The sequence below is a fragment of the Filicampus tigris genome, chromosome 1 (genome assembly GCF_054856515.1).
Source record: "Filicampus tigris isolate MCC_2025a chromosome 1, RoL_Ftig_1.0, whole genome shotgun sequence".
In the NCBI taxonomy this organism is placed as follows: Eukaryota; Metazoa; Chordata; class Actinopteri; order Syngnathiformes; family Syngnathidae; genus Filicampus; species Filicampus tigris.
In genome coordinates, this window is record NC_141217.1 from 40394801 (window position 1) to 40420248 (window position 25448).

Sequence of the window (25448 nt, forward strand, 5' to 3'; positions counted from 1 at the left end):
TTCGTTCCAAACGCTACAAATTTCGCAATAATATTCTCAAATGTAAATGATCTTGTAGCATATCGTATTGACGTTTTTCATAACCGATTCAAAACCTTCAAACTGTTCTGCACAGTCTGGACATCTTAGGAACTATTGCTATTCCCAAAAGTCCCACATCTAAAAAAACAAACCAAAACCAAGATTCCCAAATGAAGACATGCATTTTACCTATCGCTGGCACCAAGCAAAATCCTCGTCCCTCCAAAATCAGCACTTCTCGGGAGAGCCAAAACGGCATTTTTGTTCAACCGTCAAGGTTGCATCATCAAAGAGAGCAAGCTGTTTTCAACACTTTTTGATTGGTCAACATTTTGTCCGAAGACGCACACACGCGCACACTCGCGGACTGAGCAATCGTACGGATTTGAGAAAAAAAATGGAGCAAGATTGTGACGTGCGACGTTCGGCTCCATTGCAGCAGTTGAACTGATTCCACGCCATTTGTGTTCAACGTCAGCTCTTCAGCACTCGCGTGCAATTCCTTCACAAACTGCCTCGAGTCCTCTCTTTAAACGATCGTTTAGTCTACATCCATCGAGGTGTATTTGGAATATGTGCAAAGTGAACTTGTCAGCTTGACGAAGATGAAGAGCAGAGGAAGATGGAGAGGAGGAGTTTTAGGGCGTTGGCGAAGATGCGAGTGACCGGGGTCAAAGCCAACCTCCTCGTGTGCGGGCCCCCTCAATCCATGTTGAGGGCTTTTTTTTTTTTTTTTTTTTTTTTGGTGAGGGGGGTGTGCCCTTCCAGTGGGAAGATCTGCGAAGCCGGAGCACTTTTTCCATCTTTGTTCTGGCCCAACGTGACTTAAAGGGCGCAAGTAGCAGCGCAGCGCAGCACACTCGGACCTTGGAGCGGCGAGGCGGCGAGCGCGATGTTGAGGATCCTGCTCCTGGCCGTGTGCGTTGGTGGCTCGGAGGCCTGGTTCTGGCGCGCTGACCCGCAAGCCGCCACCACGGCGCCCCCGACAAGTGCCGCGGCAACAACCGGTGGCGCAAAGAAGCTGGACCAGGAGGATGAGGATCCGTCCGGGGTTGGAGAAGAAATGGTCAATGCGGCCACCGGAATCCATAACTTGGTCAAGACGTGGGACGTGACCATCAGCCCCGGGACTACTCAAGGCTCCCTGACGGCGGACGGCGCCAAGCCCAATGTGACGGGTAATACTGACGGCTTGGGAGGGGGGGAGGAAGGGTCTGGAATTTCTGAAAGCGATGCGTCGGGATCGGGATCGGGATCGGGATCGGGATCGGGGTCCAGGCAAGATCTCGGCCCCGGTGTCCAATCGGTCATCTTTTCCAGTAACTTAGCCGATGTGAACAACGCTACTCTCCAAGCCGGCTCCGCTCCACTTTGCTTGCCCGTGCCATCCGGTTGGCACGCGTGCTCCGGAAAGCGCCGACGGTTCTTCACCTTGCCCAATTTTTTCAAGCACACGTCCGTGGAGCAGGTGGAGGCGGCCCTGCGAGAGTGGGCCGGGCTGACCCGGGCGGGCTGCCGCCGGCGCGCGGAGTGGCTGCCGTGCCTCCTGCTGGCGCCCGGGTGCCCCTCGCCCACCCGGGCCCCCCTGCGCCTGCCCTGTCGCAGCTTTTGCCACCAAGTGCAGGACAGCTGCCGGGCGTCGGCCGACGGTACGGCGCTTCCGCTGGAGTGTGGCCTCCTGCCTGACGGGGCGCAGGAGCCCGGGCGCCCCGCCTGCGCGGCTCTTAGTTACTCGGAAGGTAACCTGCAACCGCATCCCGTGTGCTGCTTCCTGACTCTGCTTGAGCGCACGTTGTCGCTTTTGGGGCCTGAAACGCCACTTTGCATGTTTTTGGCTGCTCGGGTGATGCAGCAGCTGAACTTTGCCACGGTTCACCGGGCCACCTTAGTTGGGGGGGTCCATCTGGTGTCTGCTTTTATTGCTTCCAATTTGCAGACTGATTTTCGCTCAAAGTAGTAGGAACTGAAGTACACCACTCACAAAAAAAGTTTGATCATTCAGCTTTTAGGGGACATTTCAGGATGAACCTAAATAGCCTTCACTAGGAAACTTATAATTTGACCTTCTGTGTGTGTCTGTTCAGTGGTTCAGGACTTTTTGCCCAACTTTCTGTTCTCCAAAAAGGACATGAATGGCAAAACGTTTTTTTTTATTCTAAGGACATCCACTGGTATTATCATTTTATAATATTAATCATAATATATTCAGTGACGCAGCACGGTGGTCGACCGGTTAGCACGTCCGCCTCACAGTTCAGAGGTCGTGGGTTCGATCCCGGCTCCGGCCTCCCTGTGTGGAGTTTGCATGTTCTCCCCGTGCCTGCCTGCGTGGCTTTTCTCCGGGTACTCCGGTTTCCTCCCACATTCCAAAAACGTGCCAAGTGGTAAGTTGATTGGACTCTCTAAATTGCCCCTAGGTATGATTGTGAATGCTCATGTTTGTCTCTGTGTGCTCTGCGATTGGCTGGCAACCAATTCAGGGTGCCGCCCGCCTACTGCCCGAAGACAGCCGGGATAGGCGGTATGGATGGATGGCTATTCAGTGACATTCTGCACTCAGCGGCCACTTCCAGTTTGAAGCCTCCCAAAGGCAAGGCACTAACTATCAATAATTTGGCGTTGTGCTGTTCTCGTAAAGTCAAAATGTGAACAGAGAACAATTTGCGGATCAAATGGCAGTCTTGAACGTTGCCGTTCAGCTCCTTGTTCGAGAAGGGCACGTTCTTCAAAAACGGTGGAAACATTGAACAGGTCTAACGTTCAGAGAAGGTCAAATGCACTTTTGCAGTGTAAAGGTTCTAGTTTTCAGGTCATCCTGAAACGTTTTTGTGAGTAGCGTCCGTTTGCTTTGCAGGCTGACTCATGAACAGCTTTGCGCTGCTGCTGCTGCTGCTGCTGCTGCTGCGGTCACTGTTGCATGTCCCCCACACAAGCCCGCTTTGCAAGTTTGGATTTCCGAAAATATACTTTTAACCCAATGCCTTCGAGCACGTCGTCCATTTGAAGAGCACGTCATTGTGTGTATTTGAGTAAGAAGTACGCGACAACACTTGCTGGGTTGCTTGCAGCCAAGCTTTTGGCGTTTTTGGCCCTTGCAAGCTCGCCGATGATGAGCATCGTTCAGTTGCGACCGTCACCTATCGAGCGAGTTGTCCATCGGTTTGCATTTGCTTTCTCCATTTGCGATCATTGCGTGGGCCTTTCTGGACGAGCGGGCTTTCGTCACAGTCGCTCACAAAAAAGGGAACAATGGGGGCATCTGTGGCAGCGGGCGGGCGGCATTTCTGGTGGCATTTGTGGACGGCAAAATGTGTCCTCCGTGTGGGAGGGAGGCTGACAGCGGCACGGCTTGTAACAAAGGATCTTTGTGATCGGGACGAGACGGGGCCTCCACTAAGCGCAAAGATCACGTTGCCCACCGTGCCAAACCAGTGACTCGTCTTGTCCTAATTGAAGAAGAAGAAGAAGAAGAGGCAGTCAGTGAGAGTGTGAAAGAGACATTCATGCCGCTGGGAAATCACCCGTATTCTTACACAGGGAGCCGATTCCCAAAATATGCACAAAGTCGCATTTAAATGACTTTTGGGGCCTTTTTGATGATCTCGAATCTTGGAGACCATTTGTCTATTTTGCGGGCATGCAGCCAGCCATGTCGAATCTTCAGGATGTCTTTTGTTTCCGAGTGCTGGAGAGTAAGAATCAACTTGTTCAAATAGTCGCAGGCAAGCGTGCCTGTGCTTGGAGTCAAAAAGACGAGCCGTGTTCCTATCCTGCACATATGAGCTCGCTGATCCTGCAACAGTGGACTTGAATCGGCTCCGTAGTTATTCAAAGACGGATGAACATCTGACGGGTGTCACAGCTGCTGCAGCTTGGTCGACAATCCCCCAAGACGTGCCAAATCTACTTGCTGGGGTCCCTGGAGGCGCGTTAATGTGGATCAGCCTGTGTAACAGAACTTCAGATGTTCATGTATTTCTAATGTCCGTTATTTGGCTCATCTGCGGCGTCTCGCATTTTGGGATCATGCTGGTAATATAGTTGCGTGTGTGGGAGTATAATAAAACATTGCTTGGAGTTCATTTCCTTTGCCCTGCTGAAAGGCATTAGTTCCACAGTCAGCCATATCGGATCCCGTGCGCTTCAGGTCCCCTGCGGTCCGCTTTCCCATGCACATCTGACAAGCATTTCCTTCCTCCGCCTCCATCTGCCCATCCATCCATCTCCCTGCGCTGCTGCCAGTTGTTCCAAAGGCGCCGGATTACTGAAACATGGTCCTCGTGTAATCTGCAGGAACATGAGGTCACTTTGTTTGCTGGGAAATATGCACCACATTGTTGTTTCAAGGCAAGAAGCCAGCGGGGAACATCTGGGGGTATCTTGCCACGGTTTCCCATTCGTGCACATCATACCAGCATCCATCTGGCAGATGACGACCCTGATTCGATCTTCATGGCTGACACCAGAGGTGGCAAAAATACTCCTACCGTGTACTTCGGTAGAAGTTCAGAAACATGTGTAAAAAAAGAAGAAATGACAACAAACCTCTCAGTGCGGAAATAGTTTCCATCTTTTATTGATTAACAAACCTGCCAAATTTGAATAAATAAAAAAATATCACCAAATTCATGAAAAACAAGCACTTCTCTCAGCTCTCAGAAGCTGTTGGTTTGTCTGCCGGATGCGCTCAAGTCACTCCCTGCTCAATTCTCAATCGTCAATCCAATATGTTTTTACATCTTTCTTATGCCTACACATCCCGAAATGTTTGGGCTCCCAAAATATGTCTGCTGAATGCCTCCGTTGGCTGGATTATCCCACCGAGTCTTCGCGTAGCGGCGCTAGTGACTAGCTAGCTCGCGTGCTAACAGGCTTCCGGACGTCCCGGGCCAGCGGTGGGCGCGTATAATACGTCACCGCCTCGCCTGGTGTGGTGTCGGTGTGTAGGTCCACCTAGCAGAGACACTTCAGGGAAAGTCAACTACGGTATTTATTAAACACGGCGCGACATGTCATTTAGCCGGTGGCTCACACATGGCAGACATTTGAGCACATGCTAATATTGGGAGTTATACTCTATATACTCATTATGCTTTACATTTCAGCATATTATGTTAGCCTGAATATCACACAAAATACAAAACAATTGGGAATAATGACAAAAGGTTGTTGTGTAAATAAATTGTCACATTTTCGGCATATAGGTATAGCTAGCTAGCTAACCATATGCTCTAGTGGTAGCAATGAGCCTAATAATTTGTTTCTCACAATTGCCCCAGATAGCCACTGATGGAATGAAGGTTGTCCATTTTGGGGTGACCCAAAACAAGGAGAAAATTAAATACGAAAACAAGTTGAGATACCTGAAGAATCCACTTATTCTAAGCACAGCAACTTGCCACCAGTCAGTAACACCGAGCGAGTTGCGCTTTGTATAAAGGCCGGTGGCAGAGATTGCAAACCTTGACAAAGACGAGAAAAAAGTCTGTGTTGTTGTGTTACGCAATATGGCGCAGGCAAGCAGTGGCCTGGACCACTTCCAGATGTGCACGGTCATGAAACTTTCACCACCTGACATCGGCAAGCTGCTGGAGCGCTAGTCAAGCGTTCATTCATTCAGATCATTTCGGACGGCAGCTGCGGGAGCTGTGTCGGCGCCGCGGGAACCCGAAGCAGGAAAGCAGGTGCTACCCATCGGGAGCACTGAGCGGACCACCCCGCACGCCTCCTTCCACATCCACTTGGCCACCAGAGCCGCGATGAGTGTGTGAAAACATGTTCCGGGATCAACGCTTGTTTGAGCTCCGTTCCGCCACTCTGCACTTGGCGCTGAAAACTGACTTCACTCTTCACCCACCAAAACGTCATGTCGAGTTTCCCCCAATTTGTTTTCTTATGTGAGTTATGGATTCCCCCCTGCGACCGTACGCACGACGCTCTTCACATCACTTGGAAAGCGTTGACCTCTGTGACCCCCTTAATGCACAGAATTCACTTTTCAGTTTCTCTCACGAATCTGCCACAAAGGCGCTGCCCCCTCCCCAATGAAAGCGTCTGCGGGGCCAAAACCTTCCTCCCTTGTGGTGATGCCTTGTGAGAGTTTGGCTTGTTGGCCTCAAGACAATTTTCTTGTATGGGAACTGTAATGTCAGCACTTTTCCAGTAATCTGGCCCACACATTTGTTTCTGTTTGTTGCACGTTTGTGCAGTCAAGAAGTACACGGACAAAAATGCAGTCAGGGTTGACCACCGAGGAAGACGACATTTTCATGCTGTCGTATAAGTGATAGAACTGAATGCATGTCAAAAGATTTCCAAAATGTGTATTTATTTATTTATGAATCAGCGCATCCGCCTCACAGTTCCCAGGTCATTTCAAAAATATGCTGGGTCAACTGAAGACTCCAAATCGTCCTTATGTGGGAATGTGAGTTTGAGTGGTTGCTTGTGTGTGGCCTGTACTTGACCGGCAACCAGTCCAGGGCTGAAAATGCTTGGAGGGATGAACTTTAGTTCTTGACCTCAATTTTGCACATTTAACCAAATGCATTATTAAGGGTAAGTATGCATTATTGTTCAAGTTATTTGTGAAAGGTAGGCTTTACTTGATCGGGATTCTGGAGCCGATTACCAATCGGCGAGTTCAAAAAGAGGAAGATGTCCAATCAGAACATGGAACACAGTCGACCACCACTGTTCGCAGAGGATTGGGCCCGGCCCGGCCCACAAATTTGCGTTATAATGATGCCCATTGAAATGCAATGCAACAGTTAAATCCCCCAAATTCTCCCCAAAATGCCGATAAACATTCCATACACGGAAAATGGGGAGGAATCCTGGCCAAAAAAAAATATTGGATCCGACTGTTCCAAAGACTGTTTATGCTGAGAAACGTTGGACTATTAACAGTGACTGCACAGAACAACATCCTTGGGGTGAACAAGATTGTGTTTGTTGTAATGTTTTATTTTGCGGGTCCGATGGACGACGTCATTGATTGACCAGCTCTCAACTTTGTGAGATTTGACCGTAAATAGGTCACCCCGCTCCGTGCATATAGTCCATGACATCGCTGCAAGGTTCTAACTTTGTCCGTCTTCTCCTTCCGGTGCAGAGCAGGGCAGTTTGTCTCTGCTCCAGCTAATCGGAGATCCGCCACCCGATGAGATCGGTCGTGTCACGGGGCCCGGCGGCGCCCCGGCCTTCGCCTTCACCTCTGCGGCCGTGTCGGGCCAGCCGGCTCTGGCCCACGTGCCCAACCCGTTCTACCGCCACTTCTCCCTCCTCTTTCACGTCAAGCCGTCCACGTCGGCCGCCTCCGTCCTCTTCTCCATCACCGACGGACCGCAGAGGCTCATGTATGTGGCCGTCAAGCTGAGCGCCGTGCGGTCGGGTCGCCAGAGGGTGCAGTTCTTCTACACCGAGCCCGATTCGGAGGCGTCGTACGAGGCCGCCGGCTTCGACGTGCCGAGCCTGGTGGGCAAATGGACCCGTTTCTCGCTGTCGGTCTTTGAGGAGCGGGTGACCTTCTACCAGGACTGTGAGGCGGTGCCGCGGGTGGTGAAGTTTGAGCGTTCCCCGGACCCCATGGACCTTGACCCGGGGGCCGGGATCTTTGTCGCTCAGGCCGGTGGGGCCGACCAGGACAAGTTCCAGGTGAGCAAGGCCGCACGGAGCGTGTGATAGAACTGCAAAAGTCTCAATGATATCTTATCTCATATATCTTGAATAGCTCTATGAAAAAAATGATACTCTGGAAGCAGTGTTTTTCAAACTGTGTTCCCGAGATATTGTCAGGTGTGCCGTGGGAAATGATCAAATTTGTCTGCCTGTGCGGTCCAGAGCCCGTCAGCGTAATCATGTCGTTACTACGTTGTAGTACTCTTCCATACCAGCAGGTGGCAGCAGCAGCAGCAGCAGATAGCTAATTGTCTTTGTTTAGAGACAAGCGAATTAGTGACGCATGTTTATCCAAACAGGCCCATGTTTCACACTGAGTAAGTACCAATATGAAACATTATAAAATATGATTTTCTTTGTGTTTATTTAATTCCTATTCAAGACGTTATAATACAACGCCATTCTTCAATGTTAAAAAAATGCTTATAGAAACAATATAACACTCATATTGTTAAAATAAGCTTTTTTTTCTCCACAATTTCAGCTGCTGGTGTGCCGCGGAACTTTTTCAATGAAGGAAATGTGCCTTGACTCAAAAAAGTTTGAAAAACACTGCTCTAGACCAACAAAAAAAATCATCTAATTTATTACAGCTATATTTTTGAGTTTGTCTTCAGTTATGCAGTATTTATGATTTAGTTCAAACTTTGTATTTTGATTTGATCCCAATCAAAAGTTTATTTAGACATTTATACTAAGTCAAAATAGATTTTATTACAGTGCTTTTCCTTTTTTTTTTGTCACTGCCACCTACTGTAGTGGACATGCGATTACACTTTATTCTAGTACCTCAAAAAACAAAAACAAAAAAAAATATGTCCCTTGAGGCCGCATGCGACCCCCCCCCCCCCCCGGCATTGCACCGTGGCCTTGATTTGAGAACTTGGACTGGTTTATCATCACAATTGTACACTATTTTGACCTTCTTCTCCTCTTGTCATTTCTTTTTCCTTTCATTGACTCTTTTTCGCGGCTTCTGACCTACCGTGGTCTTTCTTTTTCCTCCTTCTATTGCTCCTGGCATTCTTTCTTCCTATGTTCCCAAATGCTGATTGACACTCAGAACTGTGAGGGAACAAGCATATTTGAAGGGGGACATTTAAAAAAAAAAAATAAAACAAATGAAAAAATGCACTTTAGATGAATGACACAATCATTTCTGTTATTATTATTCTTTTTTATGTTTGCTCCAATGTATTTTGTTTCCTAACTCTATGTATGATCTCTGACCTTCAGCCACTTGTCTGTCTTTAGGGTGATATTGCTGAGCTGAGGCTGGTGGGAAACTCTCAGGCAGCCGAGCGCTTGTGTGACGACATCGACGACGACTCTGATGCTGTGAGTATTCCAAGCGTTTCCACCCCCCCCCCCCCCGGGTCAGACCTGACGTCTGAACGCTCACATGCCACCCGCTTGTCTCGCAGGCTTCCGGCGACTTTGGCAGCGGCGAAGGCAGCAGGAGCCAGACGGGAGGCAAAGTCAAGGTCAGTGCATGGTGAACAACGTCCTTTTTCAATCTTTGCTTTTGGATGCGCGCTACGGTACGTAAGAGTTGAACAGCCTTGACGGCGTCATATCCTACCACCAGACCACTCCTGCATCCTTCAGGCCGGTGCCCGAGCCCCCACTGATGGCCTCGAAAGGGAGCAGACTTCAAGAATCAGGTAACTTAAGCTTACTCTTGAAATTGCAAACCAGTGGAATGGGAAAATGGCTCCCCCTGTTGAGATTGTTGGAGAGGAATTACTCACTTAAAAAAGACATTTGTTTTGCATGCTTACTGCCAATAATATAAGACTACTCAGGGATTTGTGGAAATAGAGTAAATCTTTCTCTCTCTCTGTCTGTCATCCTGAACATTTACCTCATAAATAGAGATAGAGATACTTTATTCATCCAATAAAATGGAATCGTCACAGCAGCAGTATCCACATGTATACACACACACGTATTTACAATGTAGAAACAACCGTCTTCATAAAAACAAATACGAGAGCGGCATTGATGAGGAATTCAAAGCAATGTGCGGCAAATCCAATTGAAGCAAGAAAATGAATAAATAAAGAAAACGGCAGAATAAGACCTTGCATGTTGGTATGTGGTGACTGGTGAGTTAAAAAAAAAAGTCTAGTCTAGTCTGATTATTTTGGTGACATTTTGAATCAAATATATGCAAAGCTTGGAAGTCTCATATTATTGGCAGATGCATACACGATACACCCGATCGGTGCGCTACGTGAGGCTGTTGTTATGCACGCTTAATATCTTTCAGGTTTAAGTGGGGCCAAAGGAGAAAAAGGGGACAGAGGAGAGAAAGGCACCCGAGGGGACAGAGGCCACGCGGGACCGAAGGGAGACCCGGGTTCGGGCTTCCCCTCACAAGCTGGAGGCGGCGGACAGAAGGTGGAATGTCACAGCAGCCTTCTTTGATATCTTGTTAGCCACATTTCATTTATTCTAACTGCATCAATCAATGTGTCTTTTTAGGGCGAAAAGGGAGATAAGGTCTGTCAACTTTGTCCTGTTTTCCCACATTTGTTACAAAAATGGCAGAATAAAAGAAAAATGACAAAGAGCTTTTTGTATTTTTGCTCCTCATCACTAGGGTAGCACAACCTTTGGAAGTAAAGGAGAGCGCGGTGCTCAGGGGCCCCCAGGGCCCCCCGGCCGCCCCGGAGCTGCATCCGAGACCGCCCCTACTGGGGGTGGCTCTTTCGTGCCGCATTTGGCCGGACCCCCTGGATCTCCGGGCCGAGACGGATTGCCTGGTCCAGCGGGAGCTGACGGAGAGCCTGTGAGACAATTTCACAAACGTGATGACTTGCTGCTTTTATTGCTTTAGACGTGCGGCTCACTGATGATAATTGATTTCCAGGGGGACCCAGGAGAGGATGGAAAAACTGTAAGTGTTGACGTCAATCGATGCGTGCGCAAACACATCGACAGAGTACATTTCATTGTGATTGGTCTTTTTCAGGGTCCTGCAGGGCCGCAAGGTTTCCCAGGAACGCCTGGAATTCCTGGCGCTAAAGGGGAAAAGGTCCCGTTTCATTTGAATTACAGTCAAGCTTGTATTTTAATCACACGACATTGACTTTTTGACCTCTGAACTTCAGGGTGATCGGAGCGAGGGACAACCAGGACCCAGAGGTCCCCCGGGGCTTCCAGGACCTCCTGGTCCAGGATCCGGAAGTCATCCAGTATGCCCCCCCCCCCCACACACACACACACACCCACACACCCGATCTCAGTATCACAACAATGTTATTGGTGATTGTGTTCTTCCACAGACATTTGTTGACATGGAGGGCTCAGGATTCCCAGAATGGGAGAAGATGCGGGTATGATGAGGCGTTGTCACACTCGGGGCGCACTCCCACTAGCCACTTGGTGCCACGCTTGGGCATGCTTGACACCCACTGTCAAATCCCCTCGTTTTGACTAGCATGAGTGCTCATTTGGAAGAGGCGGGCCTGGGCGTGCCACAATTGGCCATACACAACGGCCGGTTATGGGGGGCGACCGGGTCATCTTGCCGCAGTACAGTACAAAAAAAAACTGGACCAGTGAAAGTGCAGCCCAAAACATACAAAGCGGAAGAATTTGGAAATGTCTCATGTTGTTGTTTGTTTGTTTGTTTGTTTTTCAGGGTCTTGTTGGTCCTCCGGGCCTCCCAGGCCCTCCAGGCCCACCCGGGGTCCCTGGTACATCAGTTGCACTTGGGTCCGATGGCGCAATTGCCTTTGGACCTCCTGGACCACCTGGAAGGCACGGAGCGCCAGGTCTCCCGGTGTGTAACAGCCTTTACTTTCTAACATGTCGAGCTCCACTTTTTGCAGCCCAATAATCCTGTGTGCTGTTCCAGGGTTCTCCTGGGCTGCGTGGTCTACCGGGTCAACCTGGACTCAGGGGAGAGAAGGTTAGATTAAAAAAAAAAAAAAAAGAACAACCAAAAAACGCAAGCATGTGGGCGGCTTCAGTCTTGTAATCTGAACATCTTCCAAATGGTCTCCAAAGGGCGACTGTGGTGAGCTCAACTCTCACGGAGGAGCTGCCGAGGAGGTGGGTTGTGGACATTTGCACTCTTTGGATGTGGAAAAATACATAATTACATAAATAAATAAATAAATAATACAATACCCGTAATAGGAACCCTTTCAGGGAGGGTCATCCTTTGCAAATAGTTGTGTCTCTCTGGTGGCTTACTCTCTTTTCTCATCCCGGCAGGGACGGGAAAATTCAGGAATTGAGTTCCAGAAAGTGAGCCACAGGTGCTTCTACTCAACTGAGCTCATTTACCTGCCGGTTGATGAGAATCACCTGTGGCTAAAACCAAACTGTGGCAAGGTTTTGACTTTCTGGACCTGGATTTCCCATCGCTGCGTCTCTGCAATTCCCTCACGGGATGAATAAAGTTAGCGATATTGTGCTTTTGAGTATCATTTCAGGATGAACGCCAAATGCACTAAAACGTTTCCAGGTGAACTTAATTTGACCTTTGACAAACTTTAGAATCCACATGTCCAACTGCTCATTGTTTCAGTACTTTTTGCTGATCTCCAACAAGGAGCTTAGTGGCAAAATTCCCACAGATGTTTGATCCATGAATGGATGAAGGAATTTTCTGCTTCAATTAGAACTGGTATTCAAATTCCTCATGCTGTTCACATTTTGACACGATGAGTGAGACCATCTTAAACCACAGGTGGCCACCCGAGCTTACAATGTCACAGCGTCATCAGCGTTTGAGAAATAAATAACGAGACTGAAAGAGTCACAGAAACTCCACTCAACTCACTTTTATTTAGAAGTCACTTTCAAAACAATCACAGCTGCATACAAAGTGCAGCACAGAAAGTACAACTATGACATATCAAACATTGATAACAAAACAGTCAACACAATAAAACACTAAAACAAGGTCGAGAGAGACACAGTGGACGTCCTCGCAAGTCGGTTGGTTGATTCATGGATCAAACAGCTGTCGTGAATTTTGCCGTTGAGCTCACTCCTTGTTATGGAATAGAAAGTTGTGCGAAACACACTACAGAAACACTGAAGAGTTGGACATGCAGCATTGCATTGAAAAGTTTCAAGAAGGTCAATGAAGTTCACTCCCAGAGGTTATGACTGCATTTGAAGTTGCTATGCTCCCAAAGCCGAATATCCCCAACTTTTTGTGAGTAGTGTAGCCATGTAACGGGATGTGAGTAACACCGACACGCAAAGGTTCTCCAGGGTTCTCGCGGTGACGCCGGACTGCCAGGACCACCAGGACAGACTGGGCTAGCAGGACTTCCAGGTCCCATGGGCCCACCTGGACCTCCAGGACGACCGGGGCCACCTGGGCCGTCAAACCCCTTTGGCTATGTGAGGATACCGTCCACATTTTCACTTTGTCATCGGTCATTTTGTCTATTAACGACAGGAACCCGACATGACTCAGAGAATGCGCTGCCCCACGATTAAGGGGCAACTCCATGCAATTTCGTTTTCCTCACACATGTAAAAAGTGTAAAAAGTGAAAAAAAAAAAAAGGTACTGTAATCCATCCACATGTTCCGCAGGCTGACCGGGAGGGCTTTGAGACGAATGCTGGCTCACCAGGACCGCAGGTATTGCTTGCGTCATACCTCAGCATCCTGTCGCCTCACTCAAAACACACCAGCAATAAATATGTCCTGTGTCATGTTTTCCAGGGTCCTCCAGGTATTGCGGGGGTGCCGGTAAGCCGTCATCTTATCTTTCTTCTCTCTCAACTCAATGAAAAAAACAATTTGGGAAATTTACCGAATGAGTTGTACAATTCCGAGTTCAATTGTGTGGCTTTTTAGGGTCGGCCAGGTTTACCCGGAAGCAATGGCGACAAAGGATCAGAGGGGCCAAGGGGTCCTCCTGGAATTCCAGGTCTGGATGGCTTTCCCGGACACATGGTAGGCTGGCAGATGAATTCCCTATTTTTGTGCAGTCGCTTTAGTATGCATGAGTAAAAATACACCAAATGGTAGAAATTGAGTGAAATCACCAAATTAAATGTTTCATTGTTTCAATTCAGGGGCCCAAGGGGGATACGGGCGAGAAGGGAGAACAAGTAAGTCAAATCAAGTCAAGTCAAATTTATTTCTATAGCCCTTAATCACGGGAACGTCTCAAAGGGCTTCACATGCCCGACAGCATATCAACGACATCCCCTGATCTTAAGTCATCAAAGATATACTTTGCAACAGCTTCTAAACAGCACATAGCGATACCAATGTAGTAGTAGGGCTGCTCGATTATGACCAAAATATTCATCATGAATTGGTAATAATTGAAATCACGATTATTCAAACGATTATTTCTTTTTGGGTACAAAACAAGAACATGTTTAAACGTAAAAAACAAAAGACAAACAAATGTAAGCAAATTCCTTTTGGAGCAAACCAAATTGATCAAATCTGTTCTTATAACATTTTAAAAAGGTGCAAACGTACACATTTGAGTATAAATTCCTTCTGCAAACAAACATAGTGGTTTGCATATAAATGCATATTAGCAATCGTTTTTGGAATGATTCTGCCAATTTTGTAATGGTGGCGTGTAATAATCCACAATTATCGTGCTTGAATTTGGAATTGCACAGCCCTAAAATGTTGCGTATGTTGGCCGACATCACAGGGTCTGCCAGGCCGTGACGGAGGGCAACCCGGACCCCCGGGCCCTCCGGGACCTCCGGGGCGGATCATTTATCCCACTGGTGACGTGAGTCAGAGGTCAATGTGTCATAGTATGGCCACACAGCCTTAATCCTCGGGTAGCAGCCCGCTCGCTAACCCCCCTTCACTAACCAGCACACCGCCTTTGCCCGACTGTGTGTGTTCACCTTCATCCCCACTAACCCAACTATGTCTTGCTGTAGTTAGTATGACAACCTTTATTGGAGTGAAGGCATGCAGGTGAGTGGATGCAGATGTTGTCCCACAAGCAACGGCACATGGTCAACATGCATTCACACCTTTTTCTTTCTGTCTGTCTGTTCTGTCAGACGGGAGCAGGAATTCCGGGCCAGGCTGGGTTTCCTGTGAGTTAAATTGCAATCGCGGTAGGCTTTGCCGGATGTCACAAAACAAGAGATAAGTCCGTGTGTTTTGTGGCTTGATTTATTTTAGGGGCCCATAGGACCAAAGGGGGAAAAAGGCGACACGGGTCTCCCGGGGTTTGCTCCCAAGGTAAGACAATCCACCCGGGATTGAAGCGTAAGTGATATGAGGTCTTGGGTACAATTTCAGGATGAACTTCAAGTGCACAATAGAACTGAATTTGATCTTCTCTAAAGCTTTGAATGCTCATCCAGCCGTCCAATGTTTCCGTACACGAACCTGCTGTGCTCTAACAGCAAAATTCACAACAGGTGTTTAATTGTTGAAAAAGGATGTCCGCTTGCGTGCCTTTCCACCACTTTTGTAGTCTCCCCGTTGCAACCTGCTGATGACACTGTGTGACACGCTAGCCTCAGTGGCCACTTCCGCTTTAAAGACACGTTGCCTTGATTGATCATTTGTTTTGGCTTACCTTGGTCTGATGATTTCAGTACTGTATGTGAACAGCATGAAGCGGGCTGTTTAAACTCCAACTAGGAAATGTATGGGTCCATTCTGAAGCAAACACCTGTGGGGAATTTTGCATCGTTGACTAGTGGCACATGTGCATTCAAATGTTTCGAGGAAGCAAATTTAGCTGACCTGTGAAAGTTGGATGGCCTTTTAGGTTCATCCTGCAATTTCACCTCAAACCCAAATTTCCTGAGTGAGTTTTCTGAGTGGTGTGTACTGTAAATATGGAAATGCCTGTGATTTGTTCAGGGTGAAAAAGGCGAGCCCGGTCTCATCATGGGTCCCGATGGGCGACCTCTCTACCTGGGGGGCCTGACAGGGAAACCAGTAACTATGACGTCATGTGTTCTTTTCCATTCAATACCATTGCATTTATAGAGGGCTACACGATGTTAATATCGCTGCGTGTTCTGCCCGCAGGGAGATATGGGACCCCCGGGCCCCGTTGGACCTCCAGTATGTATATGCGTACACTATTACATACTCTCAGTACACGTTGTTACCTAAAGGCTTTGCACTCTTTTGAATGGCACAAACCTGTAGAAACCTTTTTCTCTGCAGGGCTCTTATGGCCCTCATGGTCAAAAAGGAGAAATTGGACTTCCAGGTAGACCAGTGAGTAGTTGTTCTGCTTTTAATTACAGTGTTATGATTATTAATCAACATCAAAATACATTCTTTAACAAAAGTGAGCACACCCTTCACATTCTTGTGACTATTTCATTATATCGATGTATTGTTATCGTATCGAGTCCGTCAAATTGAGGGTCCTCTCAAAACAATAACACAAAGCTATTCATGTCTCAACCGTTGGCAAGAAAAGCGAGTACGGTACACCCCGAAGATAAAAAACCCACATTGGGTCCATTTATTTTCCCTCCCAGGTGTCATGGGACTCATCAAGTAGGTTCCAGGTGGGAGTAGGGAAGCCGGTGTGTGAAATTTGGTGTAATCGCTCTCACACTAAAGACAGTTTGTCAAAAATGTGACGGGTGTACTCATTTTGGTGAGATACTAGTCTCATAGCATCCGTCCGTGCATTTTGCTTTGTAGGGTCGACCGGGACTAAACGGCATCCAAGGACAAAAAGGAGAGGCAGGCGGCGGGTCCGGAAGCACCTACTTTGTGAGTATATTCTCACAAGGTGATTGCGGGGAACTGGAACTTTGGCCAACCCAAGTAAGCGCACGGCGTTTTGATGCAGGGACCTCCAGGTCCACCGGGCCCACCCGGACCTCCCGGACCACCATCCAGAGTAAGTTACGATGTCAATGCTGAAGTAGGAGCATTCTTGCAGACCCTCAAAAGTCATCTGCACTGGCCTCGCTTCCATTGAATAGGATGATACGGAAATGAAAACGTTCCGACCCCTCTCACCGCTGTCCCTTTGTCGTTGTAGGCATATGACGACTATTCCAGGCATTATCAAGGTGAGTGCACGACACAGCCAGTTAGTTGTCGTCTGGGTCGCCTTCATTTCAACTCTCCATTCTTTCTGTAATAGCTACGAAAGGAGAGAAAGGTGACCCCGGGACAGCAGGATTACCCGGCCCACCAGGTAGCGCGGCTCGCCGCGGACTGCAAACATGCTCTTGTTGTGTCGAGACCAAACGTAAGATGAACATCTCGCTTGTGATTCAGGTGTCGGCTCAAACGTTGACATTTACGCCCTAAAGGTAAGCCTCCTCCGTTGAATGCATGTCGACACAAAAATGCTTTGACGGGCAGCGTGGACGCTGGAAATTTCTCAACTATTGTGTGCCTAGACTGAATTGAAGGGTGAACCGGGAAATTCGGGTTCGAAAGGAGAGAAAGGAGAACCAGGCGGTGGATATTACGACCCGCGATACGGAGCAAGCGGCGTCGGCGCGCCGGGAGTCCCTGGACCTCCTGTGAGATCATATTACCGTGCTTGTAAATACAAAGCTCACAAACACCTGCGGTTGTTCAATGTGCGGAAATATTTGAGATCATCACATCGGAATGCAAACAAGAGTGCACTCATTCCAACATCACATTAAAGCTCAGCATTCAACATTAGCCAACACATTGACGTCAAGTAAATCGGATTCACTCCAAGTAATGCATATCTGATCTCGATGGACTTCCTGACGTGCGACAATCAAATCCAAGGGAGCTTCGCACATGGTCGATTTAACAGTGAGGACACTTAAAGTGGAAGTCAACCCAAACCTATTTTTTCAAGAATAGTTGAAACAAGGCATTTTGATAAATATGGGGTTTGTGGAATAAGCTCGTTAATCCACCTGTTTTAGCCATCTGCGGGGGCGGCCATTTTGTCACTTCTGTCGACTGAAAATGACATCACAACTGCTCCGGGCTCAGGTAACAGTTGAGCTGTTTTCTGAAGCTGAGCCCTGAGCACCTGCGATGTCATTTTCAGTCGACAAAAGTGACAAAATGGCCGACCCCAGAGATGGCTAAAAACGTCCACAAAAATTCCACAAACACCATATTTATCAGAATGCCTCGTTTGAACGGGTGGGCCTGCATAGAACCTATTCTGGAAAAAAATACATTTGGGTTGACTTCCACTTTTAGCAACCTGCTCTGTCTTTGTATAGCTACTTTTAAGAACAAATCGCAGTTGTGAAATGATTGGTTTTAATCGTTTGTGCAGCACAAAAAGTGTCACTTCACTGGTCTTTGTAGACGTGACATGCATTCGATTTGACCACTTTGCCGGCAGGGCCCCAGAGGGGACTCCATTCCCGGCCCGCCGGGTCCCCAGGGGCCAGCTGGTCCGCCGGGTAGAGGCTACGATGGCCGCCCCGGACCACCCGGCCCACCTGGACCCCCCGGTATCCCCTCCTTCCCTGGACCTCACAGGGGCACGCACAGTAAGTTGCAGAACAATCATTTCAATTTCAATATATCAGTCGTACGGACATCATTTGTGCCCTTTGCCTCTTGAATAGCGACGATCAGCATTCCCGGACCGCCTGGGCCGCCTGGAGCACCTGGCACACCCGGACACTCTTCCGGGGTGAGAAAACGAGAACGTCAACTCAAGAAAGAGTCCGGTCGCAATCCCGGCGATTTCTCGGCTCACCTTCACCGATGGTGGACGGTCGGCTGACGTATTTTTGGTCATTTTTGCTCTCTTCTTGCCATCTCCATCGTATTGATCCCACACAAGTGGCGACTGGCAAAACACGTTCATGCCTCGCTGTGCCTTACGTCCGTGCCCACGTGTAGCTCTCGGGCAACACCATGCTGAGAGGTTTTTGTTTTGTTTTCCTTTATTTGACACGCAGGTGACAGTCTTGCAATCCTATGACATCATGACAGCCACCGCTAGAAGACAACCCGAAGGCTCACTGGTCTACGTCATAGACCGGACGGACCTTTACCTGCGAGTCAGAGATGGGCTTCGTCAAGTGCAGGTAAGAAGAACCTTTTCTTCTCTTTTTTAAAAAGAATCGCAGAAGCAGCTTTTCAATCAACTTTTTACCCACCTTTCACCTTCTTTTTCAGCTTGGGGGCTATATTCCATTACCAAGTGAGAATGTGAGTGTCCTGCATCATTTTCCAAAAGATTCTATTTCCAAAATGGAGCGTTTTACCATCCAGGTGGCAAAAAAGTCGTAGACAAAGGCTAATCATTTGACTGTTCTGTTGCTCAAATGAATGGCACAGGCATGCCTTTTTGGTGGCGAAATGGAAAAGCTACTGTACAGCTCACATTGGCCAGATAACTGGCCTTTCTAAATTAGTCACGCTGGTTGTGCCACCCGGAGGTACCCTGGTGCCTTTGGTGTGAAAAGGTCCAAAGAGTAGCTTTGACATCTTGGCTGAACACTTTTTGCAGGCCAATGAGGTGGCAGCGGTGGAGCCCCCACCGGTCCTTCCGTACTCCCCGCACAGCAACTCCAACCACTCCCGCGGGCCAGCGGAGAGGCCAGACCAAGTGAGCCCCGACCGCATTTCCCCGCCTGACCCACACCACTCAAGTCAGCTGTACCCGTACCAAACGAACCCCGAGGGCAGAGGGCAGAGCCTCCCCGATAGCAGATCCCACCCTGACACTCGACACACAGCGCAGCCGGATCCCCGATACCCAGCCCCGACAGACCCCAGATACCCCAGTTACACCGACCGGGTCAATAACCAAGACGGTCGTCATGCGGTCCACCCAGCCCATGAACACCCGCCGTACTACGCCGTGACCCCTCAGCGAAGGCCCCCCCCACCTGTGGCCCAGAATCCCGTCCACCGTCACACATCCGGTCCAGGGGTAAGGCGAGCTGCCACTCGCAGGTGCTCTGCTTGGATTGTACGGAGAGTAACGACAGGTTTGGGGGGGGGGTGTTTCTCCACCAGCTCCATCTTATCGCCTTGAACCAGCCGCAGACGGGATCCATGCGGGGCATCCGGGGCGCCGACTTCCTGTGCTTCAGCCAGGCTCAAAGCATCGGCATGAAGGGAACATTCCGGGCCTTCTTGTCCTCCAAGCTGCAAGATCTCCACAGCATTGTCCGCAAAGCGGACCGAGACCAGATGCCGATAGTCAACTTGAAGGTACATCAAACGCTAACAAATGGCCAATATTCGATGACCACTGATCAGCTGCTTTGTATATTTGAGTGTGTATTCATGGTGAACATGTCTGTGCTTTTTAAATGTTAAAAGTGCCCCCCCCACACACACACACAAAAAAAACGATTGTTTTGTCTCGTCAGGATGAGGTTTTGTTTGACAACTGGGACGCAATTTTTAACGGTGGCACTATCAAGGACAGCGTCCCAATCTACTCTTTTGATGGGAAAGATGTGCTCCGCGACAGCACATGGTACGTCTGCTCCACAACATCACGCCGTCGAACACTTTTGCATTTTCTTCATCATTACTAACAATTACAAGCACTTGTCCTGCTGAGGCTCTCAGGGCAGATGAAGTGGAATTACAATCCCAAAACGATTTAGGGGGAGAAGCACGGTACACCCGCTCATCAAGCACGGGCTTGACACATGGCCAGAACCTTCGGACCATTTTGAAATCAGGGAAGCTAACATACAGAACAGTTGCGCTCGCGTATTTCGATCCCTGGGCATGAAAGTCATCGTTTGAGGGCATTTCGCATGCAGGCACGAGTTCAGCTTGAGTTACATGACCTACTGACACTGACAAGGACGTTTGCAGAAATTGCATCTTCTCAACCAGAAGTGTGTGTTGTGCGCTTTTGCCAGGCCCGAGAAGATGATGTGGCACGGCTCGGCCGGCAACGGTCAGCGGCAGGTCGACGGCTTCTGCGAGTCGTGGCGCATGAGTAGTCACGTACTGAGCGGCAAGGCGTCGCCGCTGCACAGCGGCGGTCTGCTCCAGCAGACTTCCAGCAGCTGTTCCAGCTCCTACGCGGTGCTGTGCGTGGAGAACAGCTATATTGGCCACGGCAGGAGATAAACGCACACGTGCATGGCATGGAGAGAAACCTGCTTGGGACTACACATGGTGTTTGTTTTCTTGATTTACAATTGTTGTTTTTTTTTTGTTTTTGCATTGCAAGTAGATTAGATGGTGCTAAACAAGACGATCGTATATGTGAGCGAACAGTGTCCTGCCGTTCCAAGGAGGCGACTAAAGTGTCGCCGACAGCTCTAGGGGGAAAAAAAAAAGAAGAGACCACTCCAAAACTATGACTTTCTCTGATTTTGCTATTTATAGGTACATTTTATGTTTGAGTAAAATCAAAAATGTCGTTTTATTCTATAAACTACTGGTATCATCACTTGCAAATTTCAAATACTCTCATTCAGGACTTTCATTTGCAGAAACTGTCAAGATACCAAAAAAGGTTCCAAAAATTTTTTGGGGGGGCTCGTTTTCTTTCTTTTTTTCCAGAGCTGTAGATGCAAGGAATTGGGAGAACAAATCAGTAACTGAACAAGAAAAGCAATTTGTAGAACTCAGTGGTTGAAAAAAAAGAAGCATATACTGTATGGAATAAGAGGGCTTTTTTAAAATATTTTTTCTACAAGAGTGCCTTTTCTTATTTTACGTTTGTCTTTTTACAAAAAAAAAAAAAAATCAGCTATGGTTCATCCATTAGCCAGGTTGATGATGATGATGATGATGATGACGACCCAAAAATGTGTAAACCCATGAAAGCGCTGTCTCTCAATTGGGAGCAGTAAATACACTGCAGTTAGTGACACGTTGTAGCCTTTGTATCACACGCACGCACGCACGCACGCACACGTGATAAATGAGCACTTCCATACCTGACAATCCAGCCAATTTTGTAATAATTTGTAAAGCAGCTTGTATCTAGTTTGGTGCCTGGCTTTCAAAGGGGAGGACAGTAGAGCAGCTGTCCAAAAAAGGGGAATTGACTGCTCGTGACAAATATTTCTTAATATGCCACTTATCAAACTAAATTCTTGGTACTATTATATAATTAGAGGCCAATTCTGCAGAAATTGTGAATACAATTATTCCATCTTTTGTACTTCTGACCAAACACTTGACTTGAATTAAAATATGTCTGTCAACCACTGTCCCGGCCCCTCCACTCTTATAAGGCAAAGGAGCGCATGGCTCTGCGTTTGCTCCGACTGCAGCTGCCTGCCAACAGGTATGACCTCTACTTGGCTTTTCAATGCTTCGCTTTATACTTGACTGCAGGAAGGGACGAGCACATGCGTCGTGATGAAGAGTAGGATGCTAAAAAAGCTTAGAGAGAAAATTGCCTCGATGAGATGTATGTGGCCATGCGGGCTGAGCTTCAAGATGATCGGAAATTCTTGCAGAAAGGGACAATTTAACACACGGCGAAAGCAGCGTATGCATTGGTTGTCCCAAGAATCCTCCTTCTGCCTTCTTCGTTCTCTGACTTAATCAAACAGGACCTGCGCGCCAACAATACTCAAGCAGATATTTGAAGCAGGTCAGCCAATGTAAGGCAAACGTACATTGTAAGTTAGAATGGAAAGAAAATGGTGGTACGGATTTTGGAAAATGCTAACATACTGCTTATAGATTTGCGCAGCTCTCCTTCTAATTGTCACAGCGAATCAATGACAACCCAAGTATTGTTTCACAAACGTTTGGATGTAGATGGCTGAAGCTCCCAAGTGCAGCGAGTGTAAAGAGTCCCTTTATGGGCAAAAGTTTGTCCTGAAGGCCGAAACGCCACACTGCATCAAATGCTACGAGACGTTGTGGTGCAGCAGCTGCGAGGAGTGCCACCAGCTCATCGGCTGCACCAGCAAGGTGAGCCGCCGACGCTCCGCGCCCGCCTGCCCACCGCTTGGCAAACCGACGGCTTGCCTTCCGCCTCTCCACCAGGATGTGTCCTTCAAGGGCCTCCACTGGCACGGTGAATGTTTCCGCTGCGTCCGGTGCAGCCGGTCTCTGGTGGATCGGGCTTTCGCCGCCACCAGCGAGGACGCGCTCATCTGCTCCACATGCTACACCAACGAGTTCTCAGCAAAGTGCCACCAATGCCTAAGGACTATAATGCCAGGTGAGACGGGCCTTTGCCCGCGCGTTTGCATATTTATATTTCCTTTGAGTAATTCGAACAACAATCAGAGGCCCACAAAGTGGTTGCGGATGCCACTGGATGATAGAAGCAGAAAAGAAAAAAACAACACGGCAAACTCAGGAAGAAGTTACTATAACCCCCTCTCAAGAAATTCACAGCTCAAACGTTTGCTGACATTGGATTCGCTTTTTTTTTTTTTTGTATCGTTTCAGTGCGAAAATTTGTAATTTTATTTTCAAATACCACCGTGCAGGGGTCACCAACCTTTTTCAAACTCAGCTATAGTTACTTCTTGGGTAGTGAATAATGCAAAAGGCTACCCGTTGATACTCTCTTCTGAAATGACACATTTCCTCAAATTATTTTAACCTTATAATTTAAAAGAAGTCACTGACCATGTTGGTGATTTCTCAAGATATCAATTAGACCGTGGCCAAGGCACATATTTCACATCGGAAAAACTCGTAAATAATTTTCTACCTCCTGGCAGAGCGTTTCATTGTTCTGCTTGTTACCATACGTGGTTGGCACAGATGCATTAAAAAGATTTTTTACAAAGAGAAAAGAATCACTGTTGGTTCAAATAAGTATCAACGGGTAATTTTGACACACTGGTGCCGTGATTTTTTTTTTTTCCAATGTGAACTATGTGCCTCGGCTCAATAAAGGTTAGCCGACCGAATTGTTGAGTAGGTACTTGTCATTTGAGGCCATTTCTACTCGTTGCCGGTTCCACACCATTTCTTCAAAGGCTCGAAGAAGATGGAGCATAAGGGCCTCAGCTGGCATGAGAGTTGCTTCATTTGCAAAAGCTGCCAGCAGCCCATCGGCACCAGGAGCTTTGTCCAGAAGGCTGCCAACAACTACTGCCTGCGCTGCTACGAGGAGCACTTTGCTCAACAATGCGTCCGCTGTAAGAAGGTAGGACAAACGCACACGCACACACACACACACAGCGCATGACTTGTTTGCCAATTACACAGCTACCTTGACTTCCAAGTACTCCATCTTATCAGTTTTCGCAATAGTGGCGGTGTCTATTATCGGTCAACCTTTTTCTAGGGACCGGCCTCGAAGCCTGCAGCGGTTGGACGGCCGGTGCATGACCTAACACGCGCGCAATTGTTACCGTTGCCACTTTCAGCTTGTCCCAACGTACAATAATTATAAGTCATAAAACCACTTTGATGATGTACTTTATACATTTCAGTGATATGTCTTCATTAAAAAGACATCTTCCGAAAAAAATGTTGTTCGGTGGGCCGAAAGAACAAAGTTCCCAGAGCATATCAAATATAGCCATCCTTTCTATTTTGCTCCAAAGTGTCAGGCAGTCTCCTTGAAAAACGTTGAGCGCTTCAGGAGCTGAATGACTGAGGGGGACACGCATGTCCACTGTGTGCTGTGTTTTTCTTTCAGCCCATCACCACTGGAGGAGTGAACTACCGCGCCCAGCCCTGGCATAAAGAATGCTTTGTTTGCAATGGATGCAAGCAGCAACTAGCGGGGCAACGTTTCACTTCTCGAGACGAGCTGGCCTTCTGCTTCGACTGTTTCGGCAACCTCTTTGCGAAGAAATGTGCCTACTGCACCACCCCAATCAGCGGTGAACGAGCGCCTGTCGCTTTAATGCCGAACAAAGAACCTGAATAATTATGTTGATAAATGCTATTTGATTCCACTAAAATTCTGATTACCACTGCGCTTGAACTGCTCCATTACGTTGAACTGACTTGTGACGACAGTTGACACGCTTGCCTTTTGATGACGGGGGATAATAGTGAATTCCGACTGATTGCATTATTGTGATGGGGAGACGATGTCGTGAGCGCGTGTCCGAGCTCGAGCCTCATCACAAATGCGCTTTTGTTCCAGGTCTCGGGGGCAGCAAGTACATCTCGTTCCAGGAGCGCCAATGGCACAACAACTGCTTCAACTGCAAGAGGTGCTGCGTGTCCCTGGTGGGCCGAGGTTTCCTGACATTCGGCGATGACGTCTTCTGCCTCGACTGCGGCAAAGACATGTGACCGAGTGGCTGTGACACAAGCTCCAGCCAAATTCTTCGGCCCTCACATTTGCTTCCTTTTTAGTGTCCGCGATTGCTTTCTCACACGTTAGGCCCTGCGTGATCGCTTGTTTTGCATGCACCGACTGCAGTCCTATTAATAAGAAATGCTTGTTTGTCACAAGTTGTGCTTTAGATCATAATCAGTCTGTTTACATATGTAGTTTGAAATTAGAAACCGTAGTGCTCTATTCGTTCTTGTGGCATCATTTTTATTGCAATAAATAAAGACCAGAGCAAAGTCAGCCTTGTGTCATCATTTGTGAAAATATTGCTGCTAATCACAGAAAATCAACATTAGCTTTAGGGGACATCACCGACTTGTTATTTGCTCGTGTACAAACATCTGGGTCTGCGCAGTACCTGGTCAACCACAAGTGTGAAATTAAATCAGCGACCAAGTACAATTGGAGTTAGCTCCCTATAGTATAGTCTACCTGAAAAGTCCTGTGAGGCAAAGCAAAGATTTATGGATGTGAGGGTCCGGGAAGACTTGCAGAGAAGTGGCCTGAGAGCAGGAGATGCAGCCAATCGGGAGGGATGCAAGTGGATCATTTGATAACTCTGAATAGAGTTAAGCGAG

The 25448-nt window shown here is 48.0% G+C and overlaps 2 protein-coding genes and 1 long non-coding RNA gene across 5 annotated transcripts; 2 read left to right on the forward strand and 1 right to left on the reverse strand.

Annotated features, from left to right (window-relative positions):
- Positions 1–853: 853 nt before the first annotated feature.
- LOC147154107 (collagen alpha-1(XVIII) chain-like) lies at positions 854–21811 on the forward strand. Of its 2 annotated transcripts, XM_086041286.1 has the most exons (41): positions 854–1760; positions 7136–7677; positions 8956–9039; positions 9126–9185; positions 9290–9365; positions 9974–10104; positions 10189–10206; positions 10307–10495; positions 10577–10603; positions 10679–10741; positions 10818–10901; positions 10992–11042; positions 11351–11491; positions 11567–11620; positions 11719–11763; positions 12940–13071; positions 13269–13316; positions 13401–13427; positions 13536–13634; positions 13757–13792; positions 14359–14442; positions 14604–14636; positions 14726–14761; positions 14850–14909; positions 15543–15620; positions 15714–15749; positions 15855–15908; positions 16347–16418; positions 16498–16548; positions 16693–16723; positions 16798–16851; positions 16935–16969; positions 17060–17185; positions 18004–18154; positions 18233–18300; positions 18572–18700; positions 18792–18824; positions 19126–19551; positions 19638–19835; positions 19997–20106; positions 20504–21811. In XM_086041286.1, the coding sequence occupies exons 1-41, from the start codon at positions 914–916 to the stop codon at positions 20715–20717; spliced, it is 4833 nt and encodes a 1610-aa protein (XP_085897412.1). In that variant the 5' UTR covers positions 854–913; the 3' UTR covers positions 20718–21811. The 2 variants fall into 2 exon arrangements, with proteins under 2 accessions (XP_085897412.1, XP_085897422.1); XM_086041296.1 differs by lacking the exon at positions 14604–14636.
- LOC147154108 (uncharacterized) lies at positions 10759–11962 on the reverse strand. The gene is made up of 2 exons (XR_015088199.1): positions 11842–11962; positions 10759–11600 (listed from the first exon to the last, which is right to left on the reverse strand). It is a non-coding gene; the product is annotated as an uncharacterized LOC147154108 (long non-coding RNA).
- Positions 21812–21952: 141 nt separating the features above from the next.
- On the forward strand, positions 21953–25075 carry LOC147154109 (four and a half LIM domains protein 2-like). 2 transcript variants are annotated; one of them, XM_086041435.1, is made up of 5 exons: positions 21953–22526; positions 22602–22779; positions 23552–23721; positions 24220–24406; positions 24676–25075. In XM_086041435.1, the coding sequence occupies exons 1-5, from the start codon at positions 22371–22373 to the stop codon at positions 24825–24827; spliced, it is 843 nt and encodes a 280-aa protein (XP_085897561.1). In that variant the 5' UTR covers positions 21953–22370; the 3' UTR covers positions 24828–25075. The 2 variants fall into 2 exon arrangements, with proteins under 2 accessions (XP_085897561.1, XP_085897551.1); XM_086041425.1 differs by having other exon boundaries at positions 21953–22779.
- The last annotated feature ends 373 nt before the right edge of the window (positions 25076–25448 follow it).